At 37.5% G+C, this 18,966-nt stretch overlaps 1 protein-coding gene across 1 annotated transcript in view; it reads right to left on the bottom strand.

Annotated features, from left to right (window-relative positions):
• Positions 1-1,890: 1,890 nt before the first annotated feature.
• loxl2b (lysyl oxidase-like 2b) overlaps positions 1,891-18,966 on the bottom strand; it is a 59,022-nt gene continuing 41,946 nt past the window's right edge. The window contains exons 7-14 of the mRNA XM_022666876.2: positions 17,890-18,047; positions 16,544-16,711; positions 10,996-11,161; positions 10,073-10,313; positions 8,224-8,339; positions 7,886-8,022; positions 5,969-6,080; positions 1,891-4,965 (exon numbers count right to left, since the gene is read on the bottom strand). Coding sequence (XP_022522597.1) covers positions 4,895-4,965; positions 5,969-6,080; positions 7,886-8,022; positions 8,224-8,339; positions 10,073-10,313; positions 10,996-11,161; positions 16,544-16,711; positions 17,890-18,047 — 1,169 coding nt within the window. The 3' untranslated portion in view covers positions 1,891-4,894. The remainder of the gene's footprint in view (positions 4,966-5,968; positions 6,081-7,885; positions 8,023-8,223; positions 8,340-10,072; positions 10,314-10,995; positions 11,162-16,543; positions 16,712-17,889; positions 18,048-18,966) is intronic.

The raw sequence follows: 18,966 nt of genomic DNA, 5'->3' as shown, positions 1-18,966 counted from the left end.
AGTCTTCTTATTCTTCTATTTTATTATTATTATCAATGTGATTGCAATTTTCGAGATATTGGCTCTGTTCCATTGATAAAACTTCCATCCTCATCAGGAATGGTGGGCTTCTTTACAGCTTTCCGATCGGACATACGCTTTTCGTTGAAACTTCGTAAATGTGCACTTTTTTTTCCATTGAAAATGAGTGGGGAGAAATTTGCACGCCTGTGCACGTCACAATTTTTGGCAACCACCTAGTATCACCTTAGCAACACCATACCAACACATTTGAAACCACCTAGCAACCACTTATGAACATTAAAGCAACCACCACGGATACCATAGCAACACCTTAGCAACCACCTAGCAACCACTTAGCAACATGATAGCAACCAGCCACGAATCAGCACTGCAATCACACTCACAGTTTCTGCAGAAACCACAATCTAGTTCCACCTGTTTTTTGTCCGGATAACTCTGCAAGGCTGCATTTTTCAAGATAGATAGATATCGACTCTGTTTCAACGCTAAAACATCCGTCATTATCAGAAATGGTGTGCTTGTATAAAGCTTTCTGATTGGCCATACGTTTTTCGTTAAAACTTCGTTAATGTCTGCTTTTTTGGCCATTAAAAATGAATGGGGAGAATTTTGCATGCCCGTGTAAGTCACAATTTTTGAGATAAGAAGACAAAATTCCACCTTAGCAACCACCTAGCAACACCATAGCAACCACCTAGCAACCACTTAGCAACACCATAGATACCATAGCAACACTTTAGCAACCACCTAGTAACACCTTAGCAACCACCTAGCAACCACTTAGCAACATAATAGCAACCAGCCACAAATCAGTACTGCAATCACACTCACAGTTTCTGCAGGAACTACAATCTAGTTCCACCTGTTTTTTGTCCAGATAACTCAGGCTGCATTTTTCGAGATAGATAGATATTGACTCCATTCCAACGCTAAAACGTCTGTCCTTATCAGGAATGATGTTCTTGTATAAAGCTTTCTGATCGGACATATGTTTTTTGTTAAAACTTCGTTAATGGGCGTTTTTTTGCCCATTGAAAATGAACTTTTGGACTATATTAGTATTTATACAACAGTTAGTTCTGACCTCACAATCTGATTGGTTGAGAAGTGTTCTAGCCGTGCCGATATATGTGATAACATCACGGCCTTCTTACACTTGCAGAGTAACGGCGTTTACACACAGGAGACTCGCAGCAGCGTTAGCTTAGCACAGGCTAGCGCTCAGCCACGGCACGCTCGCCCGCAGCACTGGCTCGTCTTTTGTGAAAAAAATGGAAAGAAAATTGCTCTGTTAATGCCGTCTGAGAGCCAGAACGCTAACCAGCCAGGCTAGGCTAAGCTACGCTAAGCTAATGCTAAGCTAAAGCAAGCTACGCTAACCTAACCACAGTCCAGCCGGCTAGCTAAAACCACCAACACCACCCAGCAAAACAAGCAGAAATGCTCAAAAAATGCTTAGCTTCACCTGAAGACGACTCCACGGAGCAGGAGAGGAGAGTATTAGCGTTATTTCACCCTCCTAACATTACCATCTTCACTTATTCCCAATTTTGTTGTTGTGGAACTACTTTTTTTTGGCGGAAGGCACAGTCCATATTAACTGTGCCTAACTCGCTTTCGGCCGTGCCTATGACCGAATCACAGCCGTGATGTTATTCGCGATAACACACTCCCTCTCGTGTTCTATTGCTTAAAAATACAACAATAATAATAACAATAAATATTTAGAACAATTTGAATTGTGATTTTCTCAACCTCTCATTGAAACAAATCATAACTTGTTACATTACATTTACACATTCAAACTGATTCCAATCAATCAGTCAGTCGGTCAGTCAAAAAAGAATTAAAAGCAGGCAAACGCTCTGTTGCTGAAGGCTTACATTTATTTATGGCTAAACAACATTTTAAACAATGCACAGTATGGATTTTTACACTCCATTCAAGTAAGCATACTATAAATCAGTCACATGACGACGTGTGCCCTCTAAAAACAGAGGGCTTATGTTCGATAGCACCACTGGAACACATATGACATCATTACAAGACACCAACAAAAAAATCGAATAAAACAAAAGAGAAAAAAAAGAATGAACTACGCACAGTTGTCGTTCAAATCCCTGACTTAAAATAAGTTACTAATCGAAGCTAATTAGCGTTATAGCAGTTTCTTTATGCATGATATGACCTTAAATGCGTCCCAGAGGAGGGCTATATGAGCGGTAAATGGAGACAGTATGCCAGACAGCAGAGGAAACAGAATAAGAAGAAAAATAGCTAGATTATAAACTGTACATTTATTATTTTTTTTAAATGTGACTGCACTAGGAAAGCTTTTCTTCAAAGGCAGCTGATTGGATCATGTGTCGAAGCATCATTGGTTCATAATTACCTCGATTTACGAGCTAAATTGTGGTACTGATTTGCTTCACCAAGAAAAAGGACATATTTTAATTGTGTTTCTGTAGCTGTGTCTCCAACGGCTTCCTAATTCTCTACATAGTGAATTTGGTAAGTCCTGTAACTGTTAGCATTAGCCGCTAACTGCAGCGCTAACTTTTTCGCCATTCAGAGGTGAGTATATCGGACTGTACTCTGTGTGTTTGCTGTTTTAAAACAAGCTACAAGGGAAGAACCGCTAGCTAATAGCTAACCCCTTTGGGTTACTGGAACACTCAGGGTTCCTCAGGTTCCTCAGTGTAGCGCTGTCGGGTGGCATTTACTAGCGCTAAGCACTGCAAATGGTGACTAGCGCTAAAACCTTGGAAATCTAAGCCTACTGTAAGTAAACGGAGGGGCTTTACCCACCCAAATAAAGTTTTTTCAGGAGAGAAATATGTGTAGATAAACACATAGATAAAAAAATAGACCTGAAAATCTTCTAATAACAACTTATCTGATTTAGCTAAGTTAGCCAGTTGCACAGACAGGTCTAAACTGAGCCCAGTCTTAAATTTTAAAATGAAAATGATTGAATGCCATTTAGGTCTTGCAACTCTTAATGAAACTGGTATGAATTATTTTTTCAATCATTTTCAACACAGGATATGAAAAAAAAACATGCAAGTACCAATAAAACATGTATTAAACCCACCTTAGGATTTTTTTATTTAGCAAAGAGCATTTATGCTAACCAGTACGGATCAATGACTGTAGAAAGCATGGACAGCATGGTCAGTGTGTCTTTGCTTTCTTAACAACGGGAAAAGTACACCTTGCACTCAAAAGACATACTAGTACTAATTCTCTTAATTATTCATTGGTGTGTTTTGGCTCTTAACATAAAATAAACAAAACGTGTCACTTGCTCATCATTCCCTTTAAGAGCCAGGTGCGCTCTAACTTTGGTGTATTGCTATTTTAACAGTGCAGCTACCTGAACATGTCCAACGCTTCTCAACAGACCTGCTCACATAGCTTTCAACAGGCATGCGCTATGAGTTTGTGCACTGCTGCGTGTTCATGTGTACAAAACAAGCAGGGGTGTATGCACAATGGGAATGCAACCATGTTGACATTTCCCTGCCAGGATAGCAATGAACGTCTGACTGTTGATTTCTGTTTAAAATGTATACAGTCAGTGGTGCGCCTGTGTTTTTTTTTAGACCACCATGCCCATCAATGTATATTCTCAAGCATTCCCAAGATAATCACAAGCACTGTTGCTATTTAAATGACGCTGGAGGAAGACATGAATATAGACTGTTGGCGGGGTGTAAGATAGCAATGAGCACAGAGCGTAAGATAGGGCCCAGTATCTCTCAAGTGCAAAACCAACAAAGGTTTAGTCTTTTTCTCGCTAGCTGCAGTATGGTCACATTAACAGTTTTAGCCAGTTTCAAGTCTGCTTTTAGCGGGAAAAGATGCGCTAATAGGTGAGCTAATTAGATGTTAGCCAGCCAGCTAACATTAGTGTTGTTTGACGTGGTGGTAGTATTGGTACTCTTAGTCTAGGTTAAGGTCTCGACACATTTATTTTCTCCCAGCTGGCCACCAACGTCAATATACGTTAATTACAGGTTAAATGTTGGTCATGACGTCAAATTACAAAACTTTTACGTCAGGATAATGACTAATACCGATACATGCCATATAGACTGAACTGTAAATTTAAGGAAGGCGGTCTGAGACACTCTTACCAAATTAATATGTTTTTCTGCCACTGCCTTTGATCTCTACTGCATAGTCTCTAGTTACAAATTCGACAACATGGTAGATATTTTGGCTTCATTCTTTAGAATATAAGAAAAACGACCAATGGCGTCCATGTTTTCTACAGTCATTCGTCAAATTATTAATGAAACCATGAGATACTGAAATATTTTTTACCATCGAATTTTGTACGTCTTGTACTTCTAATACTTCAGCATTCAGAATGCTCTGCTCAGGCAAGAAACAGAGATTCCACACGCTGCTCCTTTCAGATGAAGTTTACGGGAGTCCTGTCAATGCTCTGTGTTCTCCATTTGGTTTGGTTGGTTGATTGATTGGTTGGTTGGTTCCATTTGGGCAAAACAAAGTGCATCAGAGTTCACATCTCCACACATAGCAGCAGATAAAGTTCTGAAGGGTTCATCTCGCTACCAGGATGTACCTGAAGGCACTGAAGGGTCTTTGTCTCTGCTCAGCATGAGGCACTTGGGACTTGGAAATGCTGGAACTCAGGCACCAATTGGTGTAGGAGGATATTAAGCACTGGTGCTTTAGGGGGCAGTTTTAGGGGGTATCTTCAGTCGTTCACGTTGGGGTGGGTATTTGAGGCATCCAGAACTGATCTCAGTCAGGGCAGTGAACTGACTCACGCTGGTGTGGTGATGCTGGGGATTTGTAGTGGTTGGGGCAGTCTCACTAGTTCTTCTGGTGAGATCTTTTACCTGTGGGTCACCTGGTTGTTCAGGAGGCCAGGGAACGTATCCTCCGTTTCAGCACTGACCGATCCTCCTGTGAGGAGAATAGATGGAAAGGCATCAGTGTTAGGACTAAAATACACCAGACTATGTTGGTGTTTTATATGAAGATCTCACACTTGTATAGGTGAACACTTGAACACACTAACGAGCACACTTCCTGTACTCTAATAGATTAGTTGAACTCTGCGCACTTGATTATACGATAGATAGATAGTGGCATCATGTTCTCATCAAAACAACTCTCAAATGATCTAAAAACAAAGATTGTTCAACATAGTTGTTCAGGGGAAGGATACAAAAAGTTGTCTCAGAGATGTAACCTGTCAGTTTCCACTGTGAGGAACATAGTAAGGAAATGGAAGAGCACAGGGACAGTTCTTGTTAAGCTCAGAAGTGGCAGGCCAAGAAAAATTTCAGAAAGGCAGAGAAGAAGAATGGTGAGAACAGTCAAGGACCATCCACAGACCACCTCCAAAGAGCTGCAGATGGTGTCACTGTGCATCGGTCAACAATAAAGCGCACTTTGCACAAGGAGAAGCTGTATGGGAGAGTGATGCGAAAGAAGCCATTTCTGCAAGCACGCCACAAACAGAGTCGCCTGAGGTGTGCAAAAGCCACTCTTCAGAGCAGATTCAAATAGGAGAACAACTTGCAATTGGCCACCTTAAATACCTTTTCTCATTATTGGATACACCTGGCTATGAAGTTCAAAGCTCAATGAGGTTACCAAACCAATTTTGTGCTTCAGTAAGTCAGTAAAAAGTAGTTAGGAGTATTCAAATCAATAAAATGATAAGGGTGCCCATACTTTTGCACCGGTCAAATTTTGGTTTAATGCATATTGCACATTTTCTGTTAGTACAATAAACCTCATTTCAATCCTGAAATATTACTGTGTCCATCAGTTATTAGATATATCAAACTGAAATGGCTGCTGCAAACACTTAAATATTTACAACTTAAAATGATTAAGATTAATAGGGGTGCCCAAACTTTTTCATATGACTGTAATATGTAGTGTTTGCGAGTCTCACCTATATGACAGTTGTACATCCATATACGATGGCCATCATATCGACACCTGCATTTCACAACATTGTTGGTATAATCAGACTCAGCCACCTCGTAGTTGGGGTTAATGACGATCTGTAAAAGCAAAGGTTAAAAAAAATAAGATTACGATTATTTTAAGATTATTTAAACACACTCTTAAGGCTTATCCACACAAATTTGGCTTTTTTTTAAAAAAGAGATTTTGGTAACACTTCCCATGAACCCTGTATTCAAAATGCATTATGAATGCATTCATAATGCATTATATGGCATGCATAATACCTTATAATGACTGTAAAGTACATTATCAACTACACATATAAGGGTTTCTAAAGAAAGGGCTTACAATATCTGTTAATAAGTACATTGTACAATGTAGTGTTGTAATGCACCATAACACATATTTGGTATACTTTGGTATAATGCATCATAATATGCAGCTATGATTTCTCCAATTAAGGTTTTAAAAAGTGTGTAACACATTATAAAGCCTTACACACAATCATGACTGACTTTAAGTGAAGTGAGTTTTCAACTCACTTCCTTTTTTTAACTTTTTAAACGTGAAGTAAATTTTATTATGCCTCACTGTAATGTCTTATAGAGCATTATGAGTGCGCTTTACTGGCTTTAAGTGAAGTGTGTTTTAAACGTGAAGTAAATGTTATTATGCCTTACTGTAGGCATTTGAAAACACACTCCACTTAAAGTCAGTAATGACTGTATATAATGCTTTATAATGTGTAACACACTTTTATAAAAGCCTAATTTGCATATTATAATGCATCATACCAACATATACCAATATCTGTGTAATAGTGCATTACAACACTACATTAAATAATGTACTTATGAACAGATATTATTAGCCATTATAAGCCCTTTCTTTATAAACCCTTACACTTCTAGTTTATGATGTGTTATTAATGTCGCTGTAAGTACTAATGGGTATACAGGCTTATTACTGTCATTAAAAGGTATTATGCATGTCATATAAGGCATTATAAATGCATTTACAAGGCATTATGAATACAGGGTATATAGGAAGAGTTACCAAGATGGTAACACTTTCTTTGAATGTCACCTCTATAAGACTCTATTAACATACTCATAACACATTACAATGCATTCATAAGGCATTATAAACATGGCTATACATATTTATAAAATGTTTAATTAATTATAGCAATCTTTATTATGCATCATGAACTGTGATTATAATGCATTAATAGCTGCGTTTATAACATGTTATACATCGATACCAAGAAACCCCCCTGCTTGCAGACTTTATCATGACTAAAAAAGCCTCCAACTAATAAACACACTCTCAATAATCCTATAAATATATTTTTAACCACTCATACACTTTTCTTGTCTTGAATATAATATTAGTTATATTCAATTATAATGTATTATAAAAGGTCTTTGTGCGCTCTAAGTAAAGTGCCAGACTTTATTTATTGTAGGACTAAATTATTAATGATAGAGATATACTATTTTAACATATATATACATATATATATATATTATAAGCACAGCTTATAATGTATTATGATCACAGGTTATAATGCTTAACAAACATGGCTATAATGGGTTACGCATTTTTATAAACATTTATAGCCATGTTTATAATGCCTTATGAATGCATTATAATATGTTACAAATGTGGTTATAGCATATAATAAAAATGAAGACAAAAAGTGTTTCCAAGAGTTTTATAGGCTACTTTTGGTTAGCATACCTCTTGGTGAGAGATCATTGAGTGTATGATGCATTCAAAGACACATTAACATTAATATTAGCAAATGTAAGAGAGGCCTTCAGTTGCTTAGAAGTTACCCTGGGGTCCTTTGTGACCTTGTTGACTAGATACAGAATGACACCAGAAGATAGGTCACCTGAAACATGTAATCCCCAGGCTTTACATCAGTGATGTCCACCCACTGGCAGTCGATGTCGTGTCTGTATGTGTCCCAGCAGCCCACGGTGATACCCTGCTCGCCGAAGTTGGCACACTCGTATCTCTTCTCAATCCCTGGATGAACGACAAAACACATAACACAGCAGCAGCTTAGAGGGATTAGAGGCTTTTAGATGTTGGAAAGGGACTTAATTTGGGATTTATTTAATAATAGATTGGCTAGCCTTAAGAAAAATCCCTTAAATCCCTGTCAAACAAAGACGTCTCACACCCCACACACACACACACACACACACACACACACACACCGCACACCTTCATCACACTCCGAGTCCTCCAGGCAGAAACTAGCCTTGTGTCCTTCTGCTACTTTAGTGCCGTTTAGGCTCAGCAGGTCGTAATGAGTGAAGACCTCCATGCTGTGGTAATGCCTGGAAAAAATAAATAAATAAATAAATAAAAAATGGAAAAGTCATTTTCCAGAAAAATGCGCCAATATTTATCTTTAAATATTGTATTTCCACTAAAAGCTACCACTGGCAACGACTTCTCACCACTAAAAATGTATTATATTAGGGACGTGTCCAATACAGGACGGCCTATAAAAAACGTTTTATTGTTTTATTGCTATTATATATAATTGAAGACCGGTTTCATACAGTACTGCAATCCACTGTCCAAGAATATCAGCTTCTGTTTGCCTAAACCATCTGCGGTTTTATTAGGGGGTTATGACTATGTTTTATAGGCTCTTAGCGATGTGAAGATCCTGACCAATCACAGATGTTCTATGTATATTTGTGTGTGTGTATGTGTGTGTGTGTGGGCGGGTGTGTGTGTGGGTTTGGGCGGGTGGATGAATCTAAGGAGTTCACAACATCCAAGAAACATAAATAAAGCTGAGTAGAGTGGTAATGCGGTAACGCAGGCCAGTCCAAAACCACAATGCATCAACGATTCAGCCAAAATAATCAATATATCAGCCCTTTATGTTAATATAACATATTTTATATTGATATAGTGGCAACGTTTTTTGTCATATTAAAGTTTAAGTAGGAACCATTGGCATTCACAGGTGGGGTACCTCAAAGGACTAAAGTACCCAGAATGCACCATTCAGAGACTTTCACGATCATGTGACGCCTTCAGGAAGTAATTCGCCTGAGTACTAGCACCTGGTGCGGCAGGTATAAAAAACTGCCCAGAACTCAGCTTTCGTGTATAATATCGGGTATTGTTTTGGTTTCGTCCAGCATTACAGCTCACTTTTCTTTGCCTTTGTTTGACTTCCGTGCGTTACCGTTTTTTTCCGTGTACCCCGACTCTGAGTATGTCATTTTTCCCTCATCTGGCTGCTCAGCAAAAATACTCTTTGTCATAAGATAGATGCTACGCAGAATATACACTGGTTGCACATACAATAGTTTTCTTTTAACGTGATCCTTTTGGTAGAAGGTTGTAGCTGCTCTTGACTCCCAGTCGCCGACTGGTCCAGATATTAAACCTGCTAGATATTTACCAGATGTCTGCGATTACTTTCAGTAACTTACAGTTCCTCTCATACCGTTTCGCATTGTTTTATGGGATAAAATTGTCCATTGTATCCACACTCAAAAAATTAATTAATAATTCTGGGTAGTCATTATGAATACTTGAGTATACTCAACTTAGTAAATTCTCAAGTAATTAGTACACAAAAAAATGAGGTGTGTTCATGTACATTTCTAGTACATTGGTAACTTGGTAATGGAAAACACAAGTGCGCCACAGATTTGAACCCTGACAACAGTCAACCATCAGATGTTCATTGCTATCTTGGCAAAGCCGGAGCGCTGCATATAGTGCAAGTCACATGCTGATTGGTTTATTTCATGTTTAGCCCCAAAAAACACACATGATTATTTAAGAGAAGTAGTACATGCTATAGGAGAAGCTGTACTTTTCCCGTCGTTACGATAGCAAAGACTTACTGTCTTTCAAGTGATGACATTGAACGTTCATCCATTACACAAACAGAACAATTAAGGTCTGAAACCACATCATCTGAGTGTCTTAATTTATTGGGGTGCCCAAGAGTCACCCTTAACTGTAAAAAAAAAAAAAAAAAACAGGAAATATACATTAACCTGGTTTAAAATGTTTAAAAAAAGCATGTTTTAATGACCTGTGGCAGTCGTGCCAGACCCAGGAGTCTCTGGAGGCTTTGGGTCTGAAGTCGGACTGGCCGTTGTTGTGGATCTGAGAGGAGAAGCGCAGCAGGCGGCGGTAGGAGTTGGCGGGGGTGGAGCTGGAGGTGGAGGCCAGGCAGTTCTCCTCGTAAGCGCACTGCAGCATGAACATGGGCCGGTCCTCCAGGTACGTGGTCTGCTCCACCACCTGCGGGTTCAGCACCAGGTCTGGAGCGGCTGAGGAAGGAGGAATAAAGCTATGAGACCGGTTGGAGTAATCAAGTGTTCATCACTGCTGAGAATATCCCTAAATGTGGGTTAAAAATATGTGCTTTAATCTAAAATCAATCTTAAATTAATAAATTAAATGTTACATCAGCTAATATAACTAACATAGTGCAAATAAATAGAATTCAGAGAGTGGTGTGGTGTAGTGGATATTTTTATACTACTACAACTACTACTACTACTAATAATAATAATAATAATAATAATAAAAATAAAAATAATAAATATAAAAATAATATTTTATAAAAATAATAATGCAGCTCAAAGTGCTTCACAATAAAATTAAATAAGACAGAAAAATGTAAAACAATAAGTAATGTCAAACAAATAAAACAATAAAAAGAAAAAGTAATGGTTTAATGAAATAAAGTTACATTAAAAAAAAAATATTCAAATAAAATCTAGAATAAAATAAACATAAGAATAAAAATAAGAACAAAGTCAAAGTCAATCAAACAAAACTGTAATATAAACAAAGAACAGACAAGAAGCTAGTAGAAAGCAAAGCTAAAAAATAAGGTTTTTAGCTGTTTTTTAAAGCTAGTAAAACTTGATGCCTGATGAATATTAATTGGTTAAGAGTTCCAAATTTTGTAAGGGTAAAATGGAGTATTATGGGATGTGTTCTCACTCTCAGAGCAGGAGACCCCGGCGGCGTATCGTGCTCCTCCTTTGGGACAGCTGAGATGCTCTCCGTGATGCAGACAGTGAGACAGGGTCATCTCAGTCCCAGCACAGCGAACCCCGCTCATCACTACTGCATCAGCACTCACCAGTCCGGGCCAGTACCACGTCTCCTACACACACAAAACAATAAATAAAGACAACTTTAATACATTTAAGGGTACCACTTTAAAATAAGACTACCTTTATAAAGGGTTTATAAATGGTTTACAATTAGTTTATTAATGGTTACTAATTAGGTTGTAAATGCCATAATTATCATTAATAATCAGTTATAACACATACGTAGAAAGGGCAACAATGACCTGTTGTTTGTCAAATAGTGAACCCACAGTCATCTATACTGTTGCCCTTTCTTCGTATGTATAACTTTGTATAACTGATTATTAATGATTTCTAAGGCATTTACAACCTAATTACTAACCATTAAAAAACTAATTGTAAACCATTTATAAACCCTTTATAACGGTAGTCTTATTTTAAAGTGGTACCTATTTAAGTTTTATTAAACATATTTCAATACAAACTGATTTCTGATTCCTATCCTATACAAAAAAGTAAGAAGTGAGTCTGAAAATAACAAATGATCAAGTTTTATGGAATATATTAAATTAATGAATAAATAAATAACAGAAAATGAGATTATTGAAGCCATTAAACAATTAAATGCTAAGCCATGTAAAAAAAGAAAGGAAGAGCAAGAGTTGCCAGCCTCGGAAATTTCAAGCTAACAAGTATTTTGTTTTGTTTAACTTTTTTTTTATATTACTACATGATTCCTTATATGTTCCTTCATATTCTGGAAAAAGACTTTATAGTATGTCTAGACTTTTGAGTAGTTATGTATATGTGTTACGGATAGATATATTTTGGTGGGGGTTTGAGCATTATTGTATGCTTCTTTTTTTCTCCCCTCTTTAGTGTTTTTCTTTTGAGTGACAGGTCATTGGAGTGAGGGCTGTCTTTTTGTGACGTGGCTGTTGTTGATTGGTGGAAGAGAAATTTCCCACGGCTGTTTCGGCTGCGCAGATGACATCTTTTTCGCCCCCGCACCGCCAGCCAGACAAACCGCCAAGAGTGTTTGCTTGTGTATACCATGTGGTTGTAAGATCTTTCCTTGTTATACTTAATCTAGCTCTCTTATTATTATTGTATTTTTATATCACTTTGAAAACAAGCCTGATTAGCAGTGTAGGGGATAAGGCCCTGTTTATTTGATCACTTTTTCTCCTGTTTTTGTTAGAGAGGGAGGTAGGTCAGGATTGTATTTAATTTATATTTTCCTTTCATAGATTAGTTATTGCATTGGGCCCTAGTTATTTACGTTTTGTTTGTTATGTTGGGCAAACAACTTATCCCTGAAGAAAAATGCTGCTTAAAAAAAATGAAACATTGAGGCTTGGATATTTCTGGTTGCTGGCGTTTTTTGTCTGGAGGCGGGGCGGGGGAAAAAGGGGTGTCCATATGTCCGGTTGGGTATACCCAGCCGTGACAATATGTCTTTGTGAGATTTTTACAGTAAGAATGTATTTAACAGCAGTGTAGTTTAACCAGTAGAGGGAGCCACTTGCCCATACTGACACCCTGCAGATCAGCATTGCCATCCTCTATTAAAATCATAATTTATACCGTATTCATAACGGCAGGATCTTATTCCTTAAATTAGACCAGCTTAAAAAATGTTGTCTCTGACTCCTGCAGGCTGTAATCAGCTGGCAGTGATTCAGCTTTTCCTCACTGAGAATCCTGAAGAGGAACCTGGTTTAGAACCCTGATATGAGTTAACCAGCAGAGGGAGACACTGTATGGATACTTTTTTCCATATACAACTCAAGTTTCTGAATCAGTTTCTCTGATTTTGCTATTTATGGGTTTATGTTTGAATAAAATGAACATTGTTGTTTTATTTTATAAACTCCAGACAACATTTCTCCCAAATTCCAAATAAAAATATTATCATTAAGAGCATTTATTTGCAGAAAATGAGAAATGGCTGAAATAACAAAAAAGATACAGAGCTTTCAGACCTCAAGTTCATATTCATAAAGTTTTAAGAGTTCAGAAATCTATATTTGGTGGAATAATCTGTTTTTTTAATCACAGATTTAAACATGCATCTTGGCATCATGTTCTCCTCCACCAGTCTTACACACTGCTTTTGGATAACTTTATGCTGCTTTACTCCTGGTGCAAAAATTCAAGAGGTTTTCAATTCGGTAAAATTAAAGTAATTCGTAATTTTTACAGGGCTGGGCGATATGGCCCTAAAATAATATCACGATTATTATCATATGGTGTCATATGGGGAAAATCAGTAGAGTGTGCTCAGTGTCCTCATGCTATTAGCTTAGCCGCCATTTAGCTATTTGTCATGTTTTTGCTCAATTCTATGCTAAAAACTTATTCCTGTTACTTTCAGTCCTGTTACTGAAAAAACATAAAAAGTAACTGGAATAAGTGCTGTTAACAGGAGTGAGTTCCAGTAACAGGAGTTATTTTGTTATTTTTTTTGTCATAAATATAAATTATTTAAACATGCAGCCAAATATAATTAAAAATGGATTATTGGACTTGCTTTTAAACATGCTTTTAAAATGTCACATGAGTTTTGTAACCATCTTTGGCTTAGAAAACTTTTAAAAAAATTAAGTAAAGCTGCCTGAGTTTGACCAGTTCATGTTTTGAATAGTTAAATATATTAGATTATGTGTTATTAGATTCAGAGTTGAAAAATATAAAAAAAATAAGGCCCTTATAAACCTCCAGGCAGACACTTTCCTCTGTTATCAAACGCTCTATTAAAGATCTGTTAGCTCCAGGATGCGTTCCCCTATTAAATAATTCCCAGTTGTATCCAGATGTTTATGCGACTGGATTCCTGCAGCACCGTATTTCCTCGGCAGCACCGAACCCAGACGGATGTAACTGTCGGAAAAGCTTGAGCTTGAGCAGAAAGAGCTTTGGAGGAAAGTCAAATAATTGTAATTCTTCTAAACTCTGGAAACCTTCCCTGATTAGATCCATCACTCATCTCCTCCAGACACCTTTATCTTAGTTCTGGTGCTAAACGCGTTTAGAAAGATTTTAGCTGGGTGAGGCGGGGGGGATTCTCTGCGGCTCAACAAAGTCATTACGCAACTGAGATTCTTCTTTGTTTCAGTGCTGAAATGTAATTAAGGAATGTGGTTTTAGAGGCACCGAGTCCAATTCACAGATTAGCAGACGGATATCTGATATTTCTCCTTCTAAGGAAACATGCGAAAAGTGCTGGGAAGCGGCTTCAAAGTATAACTATCCAACAGATGGAACGATGGGACACTCTTTAGAAGATTGCAGCAATTTAGGAGATAATAGGCTTAGGTAGATTAAAAAAGTAAACTCCTAAACTCTATGATGAAACTGGCACTCATCAGGAAAGCCCTGGGAAAAGAAGAGTAAGAGTTTCTTCTGTTGCACAGGATAAGTTCGTTAGAGTTTTCAGCTTCAGAAACCATTATTAAAAAATACAGTAGCGGACAGGGTGAGAATATTGAAGCTGCACGGATCTGAGGGATTATCACAGAACTCCATTAGGAACCTCTACAACTCTCTCCATGCTGATACTTTTGACTTTACACAATTGTTCCGCACTTCTTCTGTATGTGTAGCTTAATAAATATGACCAGGAACTCACATATCAGTCATTCTGAATAGCATTACAATTTAATCATAACCACTGTTCATCAATCTTGAGAAGTTTGATCTTCCATTACTTTTAGCTAGGGAGAAATCTGAAGTTTTCTCTCAATATTAACCCTTGTGTGGTGTTCGGGTCTGTGGGACCCGTTTTCATTTTTCATCAAATGATACTAAAAAAATATTTTCAAACTCAAACTCATTGGCATTGGCTCATTTTTTGTGAAAAACATATATCAAAACACATTTTCGATAAACACACACTGTACACCCCCCCCCACACACACACATTTATATTACATACAGTATGTTTGGCCAAGGGCTAATAAAAATTTCTTCATTTGTAAATTTGAAACTAAACAAATTTTCTACTCATATCTTGAGTTTAATTAATTTTCTTTTACATTTTATTAAAAAACTAATAAAAAAAAGAGTAGCACTTTTTGAAAGAAATGTAACATAAGAAAGGTAAAGGGCAAATATTAACCATGTAAGCTGTTTATATTGCTTGCAATTTAGGTGAAGCGAGCATGTGTAAAGCATTTTAATGTAGAATTGCTTCATTTTGCTGAATTAAATACAAGTAACAAAGTAAACGAGTAACAAAAATATGAACACCACACAAGGGTTAACTTGTTATTCAGAGAAGAACCTGAACTCTCTATAATTGCTCCAACGACAGTGCTGAAAATTTGATTCTCCAATATAAATTCCATTATAAACCACTAAGGGTCTCACATTTAAAAAAAAAACAAATCAAGATCTTAATAATAATAATAATAATAACACTTTCAGATCAGCTCATCTCACAGCCTTCTTCTCATACCATACAAGTCCTGGAAGCATCCCAAAAACATTCCCGCGATTCTCCACAGAGGCTTAGTTATCAATCCTCAACCTCCAGGCATCTGCGTTTCATATAGCTTACACTGTCACGCAAAGCCAACGTGGTGCTGGCTGTCTCCGACATTCCCGAACAAAAGGACCACGAAGCAGCAGGACTTTGATGGCGGTGCCCAATTTCTCATCGCCTTGGCAAAGATGAAAGACACTTAATCAAAACCACAGAGATATCGTACCCACAGTGAGGGGGTTTTACCTCTTCTAAAGGCTGAATGTTGGCAATATTTGTCCCGTGCAGCCTTGATATCCTTTTTTAATGAGTTAATGATGAACTGTCTGGCATTAAAAATGCATTTTTTACTATTTAAAAAAAAGAGAAAATGGTACACCAGTCAATGCTGCTTCAATGAATACAAACAAAACTGTTCTAAGGACAGATAAATGAAAATTTTACATTTAAAATGAGCCCAGATTAGGGCTGGAAGGTGTTGAAACTTGGCTTCTTCTCTGCATGGTGCAGCTTTTTCTGGAAGTGCCTCTAAGCCTATGCACTGATTTACAGTACAGAATCAGTACAGCCTGTTTTTAATGCAGTGCCAAGTGAGGGCCAGAGGATCACCAGTATTGTCAATTACACACAAAGATTTCTCCAGATCCTCTGAATCGTATGAGTTTATTTTGGACTGTAGCTGGTGGGATATCTAAAATCTTCACAGTTTTATGTTAAAAAAACATTTTTTAATTGTTCCTCAGTGTTTAGACATAGTTCTTTGCAGATTAGCAGATTAGTAGGACTCTTTGCCTCTCTAAAACCAATCAATGCAGTTTAAAACTGAGGCAAAACAAAAAAAAAAATGTTTTTTTTTTTTAATGCAGTGTCACCTGAGGGCCTGACGATCACCAGCATCCAGTACTGATTGTAAACATTGTCAATTAAAAACACACAGGGATTTCTTCAGTGATAGAAAAGTACTTACCTGGAAAGCGTTGCTGGCGAATCCCAGGCCGAGCTGTCTGCACACCACCATCGCCTCCATGGTGCTCCACCCTTCACTGCACACCGTACCCCACACCAGAGATCCATTACGCTCCACCAGCACCTCCACCCGGCCCTCGAACGGGTTACGCCCACCAGTCAGACGCAGCTGCAGAAGAACCAGAGTAAATTGGTTGGAGTTATACTACAGGCTCACCATATTCTATGTAAAAACAATTTAGGTGGAATATGATTGGCTGATTCAAACAGTGTGTTTAAAGCACAAGTTTAGTGTATCTTTCGTGATTTTCTCATCGTAATTTTCTTATTGTATCGACAATACACTTTTTTATCGATTGTATCATCAGTGCTTAACCCCTTTACAGGCCTTGGCCCTTATGTGGGCTACAGGTGTTGGTGATACAAAACACTTTTTTCTGCAGTAAAATAAGTTATTTACACTCTAAAAACTTAAATTAAACTAATTTCTATACTAATTTTACATCCACCCTAAATTCTGCATGTTTGAAAATAGACTTGAATACTGGACAACCATAATGAAATGAAAGGGTAAGAGGACATTAATTGTTTGTATTCACTAAAATACTGATTTTAAAATGACGTTTAGGAAAGCGAAAAATATTAGATTTTTATTTATTAATTTTATTTGGAGACTTTTCTATTAAAAGTACAATAAGGATTTGTGAAGTGGAGTGTAAAAAAATCCTGCAATAAAAAAAAACTGTACCATGCATGAAGAAATATTTTATTATATTGTGATACAATTTAACTTTACATAATTTAACGTATCACCCACCTTCATCAGCATGTAGTTATGTACATCATATCAATATTGGAATGATGTCATATCGACATAAGTAATATATTGAGATATACATTTTGTCCGTATCATGTGTAAAGTACTAGTGTAAATAAACTTTTTTTTTGCACATACCTGCTACATGTTTTTTCTACATACTAAAAGGGACTATGCACCAATGTTTTTTACTCACCTTAATTTAGGTTTAAAATAGAAAAAAATAAAACTGTGATATCGCAATATCGTTGTTCCGATAAAAAAATACACAAACGTACACATACACAGATTTCTCCAAAAGTCAACGATGCAACATCATATAATACTAAAAAATTGCCTATGTGTACTGAATAGATCTAATAGATTTAATAGATAATAGTAATCGTGTCTAGTATATACCGTATGTCATAGAAAAACACTACACTGAGTGTTTACATTCAATCATTTAGCAGAAAGTTGACTTTAATCACATTAAAACCTCAGCTGGAATTGAGAGCTCTGCTACAGTATGTCCTGGTGAATATCCTCACCCTCTGCTGGAAGCCCATGGCGGGAACGTTACACCTGACTCCCGCATCCTCCTCATGACTGCATCCCTCAGAATCTTTATCCATGTTAAACTGACATTCAGTCACGGACTTCTCAAACCCGGAGCACTTCACCTCATTCATGTGGACCGGACCCATTCCTAATAGCACACAAACACACACACACAGAGTAAATAGAGATTAAAATTAGAATATTATATAAAAGACCAATTGGTACTTTTGCCCAATATGGGCAGTGTGCCAAGTCCTGCTGGAAAATGAAATCTGCATCTCTATAAAAGTTGTCAGCAGCAGAGGGAAGCATGAAGTGCTGTAAGATTTTGCGAGAAAACAAAACTGCACTGACTTTAGACTTGATAATAAAACACAGTGGATCAACACCAGCAGATGACATGTCTCTCCAAACCAGCACTGATCATCAGTACATTTTACATTTCATTTGTAAATTAAGGGAGCAGAGTCTGGAGGAAGAGTGGAGAGACACACAGTCCAAACTGCTTGAGGTCTAGTGTGAAGTTTCCACCAATCAGTGATGGTTTAAAGAGAAACACGTAATCTGCTGGTGTTGGTCCACTGTAGCTCTATTGTATGTTTTCACTGATTCTTCAGCTCAGCTTGAAGTAAGCCAGTAAAAGGCTGCTGGCTGGCCTTTCAGACTGGATTATTACTGTGGTTTCTTCTCCCAGCAGAAGGAAAATAATACGTTCTCCGCCTGAACCCTTCTATCCAGGGCTCAGGAGGCCTTCACTGCACCATCACTCAGGAATCCAGCGGTGGTCCAACATTCCACCCAGCAGAGCGCGCCACTGAGGAACGCTGTTCCCAACAGTGACTGATCAGCGTGGGGGTGAAGGTCGAGGCAGGGTGACGTCAGTTGCAGTGGAAATCTCTAGTAGTAAGGGGAGGGGAGGATGATAGAGAGAAAGAGAGATGGGAGGTTCTTCCTAACGCTGGACTAATAAACTGATTGGCTGATAAAATCATTAAGATATAAAATATTACGGTTTTTTTTTTGGTACAAAAAATCTCATTAAAAATGAATTCTTGTGATTTCGTTTT

Source organism: Astyanax mexicanus, chromosome 22 (genome assembly GCF_023375975.1).
Source record: "Astyanax mexicanus isolate ESR-SI-001 chromosome 22, AstMex3_surface, whole genome shotgun sequence".
Lineage (NCBI taxonomy): Eukaryota > Metazoa > Chordata > Actinopteri > Characiformes > Acestrorhamphidae > Astyanax > Astyanax mexicanus.
This window is presented reverse-complemented; position numbering and strand designations above follow the sequence as displayed.